The 7,762-nt window shown below is 34.2% G+C and overlaps 1 protein-coding gene across 3 annotated transcripts; it reads right to left on the bottom strand.

Moving 5' to 3' along the window:
- Positions 1-1,421: 1,421 nt before the first annotated feature.
- LOC108379032 (putative uncharacterized protein DDB_G0286901) lies at positions 1,422-6,505 on the bottom strand. Of its 3 annotated transcripts, XM_017635366.1 has the most exons (3): positions 6,447-6,492; positions 6,281-6,313; positions 1,422-2,590 (listed from the first exon to the last, which is right to left on the bottom strand). In XM_017635366.1, exon 3 carries the CDS (start codon positions 2,400-2,402, stop codon positions 1,599-1,601), a length of 804 nt encoding a protein of 267 aa, XP_017490855.1. In that variant the 5' UTR covers positions 2,403-2,590; positions 6,281-6,313; positions 6,447-6,492; the 3' UTR covers positions 1,422-1,598. The 3 variants fall into 3 exon arrangements, with proteins under 3 accessions (XP_017490855.1, XP_017490839.1, XP_017490847.1); XM_017635350.1 differs by having other exon boundaries at positions 6,281-6,505; XM_017635358.1 differs by lacking the exon at positions 6,281-6,313 and having other exon boundaries at positions 6,447-6,499.
- Positions 6,506-7,762: the final 1,257 nt, after the last annotated feature.

Raw genomic sequence — 7,762 nt, 5'->3', positions numbered from 1 at the left:
TTTTTTTTTTTAATGCAGAAAACCAGTGGGAATAATAATACTATTTGATAAGTGCGTCAAGAATATTTCTTAGCACGAGTCAGGTACAGGTGTCCAACTGTATGAAATCGTTTTTTTTGAGAATCCTTTGTCTGAATTTTGGCTAAGTTTTGTTTACTACGAAGCACAGAACTTTCACAAATCTATCCTCAAAATTGAATCTGAAGATAATTCTCTGGTGAAGCAGCAGTGAGTTTGTTTAATTTAAAAGTAAATTAAATGGAATCAAAATAAAATGGATTTCGATCATCCTGCGTGAAAAAATTGCTTTTAAAATTTGGAAGTCCAAACGTAGATGTAAGTGTTTTTCTGAAAGAATTTTTCAGTTTTTATGCAGCATGTATTACATATCGCCGTACTGAGTTCAAAAATGCCCTATTCCAACTGAAAATATTCATATTAAAAATATGTTGAGATATGGCGTTTTTGAATCGGCAGCTGAGATGGGGCATTTTTGAACCGAATTCTGAAATAGGATGTTCTTGGAAAGTTTTCTGAGATAGGGCATTTTCGAACCGGCTGCCGAGATAGGTCGATCTTCCAGTCAGGTGTCGATATTTAAATCGGTGGGTTACATATTTTGAAGAAATAAGAATTTTCGAATGGGTTGTACTGAGGCAACCTCCGCGGTGGACACAGGTGGAAACTTGTGTTTTGATTATTAAAGACAAAAGAAGTTGTATGTGTAAAAAATTCCATAACTCGTGAAAAAATCGGAACTTGTCGAGACCAGAAGCTATTAGATATTCAAAAACGGTCTGAAATGTTTGTTAATTTTCAAAACCATAATTTTAATGATGCAAATATATTAAAAATAGTAGAATGTACTTTATGTCTTCTTGGTTCGAACGCACCAACTACACGAAATCTTCAATAATCAATAATTTTTGGTCAGTCAGAAAGCTCAACTCAAAATTGAGACCATTAAAGCATCTGTGCTTACTAAATGTATCTTAGGTTTAAGGTGCTCAGAATCCTACAACTTTTTAAAACTTATTGCTTTATTTAAAAAATAAGTACAAAGGCAAAATATGTACCTTGAAATTTTTAATTTTTTTCATAAAAAAATTTTTATATATCGTTATGATATGTGTATATCTTTATTGAATTTAATAAAATGCGAAAAATACAGAAGAAAGTTTGTCCTTTATTTTTACTTCAAAAATATGGTCACCGTACCCATACATCTTGGTATGGTCTTATGTACACATCGTCACCTGAAATGCAAAGAGACGTAGCTAACATCATCGTTTAAATGCAAAAAGTCATAACTAATAAAAAATTCAAAATCCACTTTTTGATTTACATATATGTATGTCGCATTTCATCGAATTACAACTCCCCTCATCATTTTATGAAGGAAAAAAAATATTAGTCACGACTTTTTCCATTTCATTTACGATGATGTTACGTCTTTTTGCATTCCAGGTGACGATATATATGTATATGAACTCATGTGTCGGAAGTGTTGTGATGTCACACACCTGAAAATTTATCAACAACAATTTGAACTGCCTCCAACGTACGTGAGAACGTTGCGTGAGCACATGAATATGCGCTCACCTACATAAGTATGTACAAACAATATTCAAATGAATGTCACAATAATGGAGGTAATTGCACTTATTTACATTGTATTGGGCATGTGAGAGCAAATGAATTTTAATTGTTTTATTATATGCGTGTATTTGTGCTTTTGTGTGGTTAAATTTCATATAAATTTCACTTGCATTGTTATTTCCGCCAAGCAATGGTACCTCCATCGTTGTGTCATCCGCATCAAAGGCGTCTAACAAAAGCGATGTTGACGACGATTTTAACCCAGCAGCAATCAGATTCGTCGTCGTCGTCGTCGTCGCCGTCATCGTCGCTGTTGTTACTGCTGCTGTTGCTACAGTTGACATGTCTGCTGATGTCGTTGTCTCATTTATGTTATTTGTACTGACGCTGTCGAATGGGCTGTATTCCCAACTGCTGCTCGCACTGCTGCTATTGTTTCGACTATTGTTGTTGCTGCTGCTACTGCCGCTGGTGCTCTTGTTGTGATGGTTGTTGCCGCTTACATGAACATGTCTGTTGTGACGCATCGCTGACCCGTGGTGGTTGCCGTTGCCGTTGTCGTTGCCTGCGCCTCCACTTCCACTCCCACTCCCCCGAGTTGTGTTGCTGCTGCTGCTGCCGCTGCTGCTAGACTCACGGCTGCTATCAGTGAAAAGTATAGTTTGCAGGTTCTCAGCGGCAGTTTGGGCATTTACGTTTGTTGTTGTTGATGTTGTCGACATAATGCCGCCTTCAACTGTTTCACCGGTATCTCCGACGCCGGCAGCAGTCTGATCGAGCAGTCGCTGATATTTTTTTGACATTATTGCGGGTTTTATTTATACACATATGCTTGTTTGTTTAAATAATTTTTATATTTATGTAGTATACTAGTTACTATATTTGCACTTTGATCGCTACACTGTGAATATGTGATTTTGTGGTGGTGTTGTTGTTGTAGCCGCCCGTTTTATTCACGTATCCAACACACTATGTACTTGTCGCGTGTTAGCTAGTTAAAAATAATACACACAATTGACTTTATTGTTGATTGCGTTTGTTGTTGCTACGCTACGTCTTTGGTTAATTTTCAATTTGCTTTTCGCACTTGAGCTGGCGAATTCTAAAAAAAAAAAAAACCTGTATTACATTTGCATTTCTTTGCTAACTTTAGCGGTAATTTGTGTGTTCTTTTTATGGCAAATAATACTCGCTTAATTGACTACACTGTGGAAAAATGTGGCTTTAGATTCTGCTGTTATGTAGATATAGATATTTTTTACCTCGATTTTAGCACTTCATTCATACATACGTACATATACATACAAATGTATATATACAGATGAGATCAACTAATAAGCAACGAAATTCAAAATGATATTGTTTACAAATTACGTTTATTTATTTACTTTTGGTAATTTTAACTTAAAATATAATTCAATCTATAACAGACCACAGAACCACAATAATAAAGCTTGCACAAATTGCAAACAAAATAATCAAACTTCAAAAATTTTTCTTCAAAATTTCAAAATTTTAAGTTAGAATATTTAAAAAATTTTCGGGTATGCAGTTTTGTAGCCCATTTAATTTTAGACCAATAAATAGAAATATTTTTCATTATTTCTGTTGCTTGAAAAAACACTTTGCTTTTGCTTTAAATATTCTTGAAGAAATAAATATACGAATATTTTTTTCTTGAGAGCTGCAAATTCATTTAAGAAATTTTGATAAAAGAAAATTTCTTTTCAATTTCTTGCGTGTCATTTTGTATGAATTTTTCGTTTTTCTTGAGAACTGGAAACAGTTCTTAATATGGAAGAAAATGCACAACACCCCCAAAAAAAAAAAAAAAAAATCCAACCATACTATAAAATCTTTATTGAAAAAAAGGTCGACAGTTTTTATATTTTGAATATAAGTCTTACTAATGGCACAGTTGAATGTACTTAGTACAGCAGTTACAAAGTTTTTGGTCATAAAATATCGAGTAGCATGTAGAATGGACCTGTAAATAGTAAATATGTTCAGTGAAATTTGGCTCGTGACTGTGAAAAAAGCATAAGAAGTCTTCACGTCTATTACTTTGGATCCGATTAGGTCAAAACAGCAACACTGATAAGAGCTATTGAGCAGCATTTTTCTCTGATTAATATATGCACAAAGATTAGTATCTCAGTGTACTTTGACTAATCCACAAGAAGCAAGATCTTGCTGTTTGCTGCAACTTCCACGAGCTAGACCTTCTAAGCATTCTTTACAAGGTCCTAACGTCGATATTAAGGGACTTATTCCCTTTACGAACTGACTGATTAGTCCTTATATGTATGCCGCCAGACCAGGAAAGCCAAAACAAGTCAAAATTTTTGAGGTGAATGCAAATACACTGTCCCTTATTTGACGAGGTTTTTCAATGGTATATCTGTTTTTGTTTGATCTTTCTAATATTTGGTAAAAATAGCAACAGAAGTAAGCGCAGGAGTTTAGTTGATTAGTGAAGTGGGAGACAAGATTCTCACATTTTGCCAAATCTTGTATAAGATTTTAAATAAGAAAATTGATCCCCATACACCTTTTTGTCTATTTTAAGGTATTTGGTATCACTCCTGCAGAACTAATATGCCGCAGTTTTGTGACCTTGACGAGGTACTTCCGGTCTTAATTACGAAGGATATTCTCCTAGCAGTTCGTGTGATTTCTTGGTTGGTCTAGCGGTGAACGAAAGCAAGGCGAAGTATTTCCCTGGCAACACACAAATAGTCTTCGCGTGGTGTGGCACATGTCACTGTAGGCAGTTAAAATTTGGAAGCAGTGAAGCAATTTATCTACCTAGGATTCAGAAATAACACCAACAATAATGACAGATTGAGATCAAGCGAAAAATAAATTTTGTCAACAGGTTTTAATTTGTGTTTGAGAGGAGTCTCTCGCGTCGCGACGACCAGAAAATCATGTTCTACAAATATCTAATCATACCAGTCCTTTTAAATGGCACATCCACTCAGTCGAACACAAACCAGAAGGCTTTATGGGCTGTCGAGAGAACTTTTCTACGCCATATAAACATACTTATGGCCCTCTTCGTGTGGGCGACGAGTAGCCAAGAACATGGAATGCCGAACTTTCGAGTTTTTTAACGACAGGAACATAGCTAAGCGCTCTGGTGAAAAGATATCTTGAATCGAAATGAAATGAAAAACTCTTTTTATAACATACCTAAAAGAAGTGCGGATCTTGAGTGAAATTTAGCATGTCGTAAGCCATTCTCATACAGCGTTCTCACATCCAGTTTATAGGTTCTTACCTTGTAAACTTTTTTTTAGATATCGAGCTATGGTATATTTGAGATAAAAAATGCTTATGTACTAACTATCTTAATGTATGTATTTATGTATACAGCACTAACATTTCCATATCTATAACGATTTTACAAACATATTGTAAAAGCGGGCCATAATTTGATTTTTATGAGCCATTAAAACGATAAAAATGAGCTTAATTTGGTCTGCGGCAGGTACTTAGTAAAGGCGTTTTTTTTTTAATAAGTTGAAAATATACAATAGCGTGGGCCGAAAATCTGATTTTTTTTAGAATTTTGATTGGTAATACCAAAAGAATGGTTCACTATGCTCTAAAAACAATCTGTGGGAAATATGACAAAAGTTCAATATGGCCAAAAAAATAAAAATTAATAAATAAATTAAGTAATAAATTTTTGTTTACTAAAATTGCAATAATCTTCTTAAGTATTAGTCCTACATAATTTGGTATTTGGACCTTTTTTGTAGAGAATCGAAGCTAGCTAAAAAAAAATTTTAGTACTTGAACTTTGGTGGACATTGGCGAGCGTTGGATATTGATCAAAAATTTTCACATTTCACACAGATTTATTTTAGAGCATAATGAACCATATTTTTGCTATTACCAATCAAAATTCTAAAAAAAGCGGATTTTCGGCCCATGCTAATACACAACATTTGTTAAAATCAATTAATGAGGTGTCTGAACATTGTCGGGCTTAGGGCCGGTTGTTCAATAGGGTGGTCCAATATAAGTAAAGCCGGAATTTTAATGCTCTCACCCCTAGGATTGTTCTATACCCGAGCGCACTTGCGCACAAGGGTAAATATTATAACTTTGTTCACATAACGGTTGTTTGTAACAGCAATGCTTACAAAACGAATGGTGTAAAAATATTTTGATTATTTTTTACCAATTAGAAAGGGGTAAATAAAAGCGTTTGCCAGAAAACCCGCAGAAAAAGTGGTGCAAGATGTTTAATTTTTGCATCCCTGTGTAATCGAAGACAGTGAAATACGAAAGAGGAGTTAATGCGCTAGGGGGTGCTGGTGTCGAGATATTTGGAATATTCGTATTTGTGGTCCAATTTGTTTCATATTTAGAACGTATACTACTTAAATACGGAGAAAAAACTCCACAAAAAATTAGCCGTTAGGCGGTGCGGTTGTCGATTTTTCTTTTTTTTTATTAACCGCTAATAAAAAGTTTTCTTTAATTTTTATATTATTATTTTTAATTGCTTGGTAAATTCATATATTTGTAGCGAGTTTTTCTTTAATTTTTATACGTATATATTTGCATTCCACATTTCATTTGTTTCATTTTCACATATACCTGTGTTTTTTGACCTTTTTGCTTATTACATAAATATTAAAATTTGTTTATTTTCCATTTATATTACATTGCATTTATTATTTGTCATTCAACTCACACTCTGCACGCACAAAAATCAGAAAAACAAATAAACTAAACAACAACAAATAACAAAATTCACTTCTTCCGGCACTGATCACTTTTCTTTATTTTTCCGATACAGCAACCACTCATTTTCAATCCCGTTTATTCACCATACGAATTACGCATTCAAAGTTCCGTTAGCGACGTACAATCGATCGCACCGCTACGTTGCATTGTGTGTACTGAGTGAGCAAATGGGCGGATTGGGCGCTCAACGATCACCGCAAGCCTTGCGTATTGCATTGTTGTCATTGTTAGTGTAGCGGCGATAAGCTGCATCACTCCACAAATCACCCAAACGCCCATAACTAGCAAGAAATTTACGCTCATCCATATGCACTCTTTAACACTCACTCGCTCTCACAGTACCAGTTCCACTTGTTGAGTAAATATGTCGGGATCAAACACCTCACTTATATCCATAGTATTTTGGTTTCCCACTCAGTGCACTATTCATATATATAAGTATTCAATTAGTATGTGAATTTAAATATGCTAGTCAGTGTTGCCAGAAGTCAAGATTTATCGTCAAAATAAAGACATTTTTCATAAATAATTAGAAAAATGTTCACATGAAGATAATTACTACAAAATAAAACTCCATACAAAAATCTTCGCAGTGAACATATCTGCCAGCGCTTGAAGATTTATTTTTTTTGGGATGGTTGCACGACATTTAGATATTAATATTGATTTTTATGAATATTTTAAATTGATTTCTCCTGTAAAAATTCGCGCTCAAACTTGGCTTTGTGCAGCTCACACTCGGCTTTATGGGTTTCCACAAGGTAAAAAGTATGGATCCATATTTATTAAAACCAAAAGGTAAGTAATTTTGGTTTTTAAATTAAAACTAACAATTTAAATTCTAACTTTATAGAAACATCAATATCATCATCCAATAGCGAGGATGAATGCGCAGATCCGGAGCGAGTTTTTTCCCAAATAAACTTGAACAAAAAAAAGAAAAATCGTAATAAGCACAAAATTATACAAATGATTATTTAAACAGGTTTCAGTAACCTTGTTATGTTTTTTTTTTAAGATTTTATCATGACTGGGATGCTTTTTAACAAAATTCTTCTGGCAACATTGATGTTAGTATATATTTATTTGCTAGATATTGCTAATGAGTTTATGAGCAATGCGTCCCACTGATAAGCCGCAAGCGTATTTGGTTGTTGATGGAGCTATATAAGCATTTATACATATGTATGTATGTACATAAATAAGTACACACATACGCAAATATTACTGCTCTGTTTACGTTGTATGAAGTGGTTTTGATGTTCGACGAGTATAACCACATTTTCGTGCTATCACTGGTTGTTGTTGTAGTTGCTGTTATATGAAATTCATGCGGCCTAGTGAATTAATTTTATGTTACTGGTGTTTTGCACTTGTGTGTTTGATAAGCCGGACTTGA

This window comes from Rhagoletis zephyria, unplaced genomic scaffold (genome assembly GCF_001687245.7).
Source record: "Rhagoletis zephyria isolate East Lansing unplaced genomic scaffold, Rhagoletis_zephyria_1.1 Rzeph_scaffold_00121, whole genome shotgun sequence".
Taxonomy (NCBI): domain Eukaryota; kingdom Metazoa; phylum Arthropoda; class Insecta; order Diptera; family Tephritidae; genus Rhagoletis; species Rhagoletis zephyria.
The sequence above is the reverse complement of the archived record's forward strand: the minus strand, read 5'-3'. Positions and strand labels throughout refer to the sequence as shown.

Coding starts and splice junctions, on each gene's coding strand:
- LOC108379032 (XM_017635350.1), bottom strand. CDS start 2,402: ATGTCAAAAAAATATCAGCGACTGCTCGATCAGACTGCTGCCGGCGTC.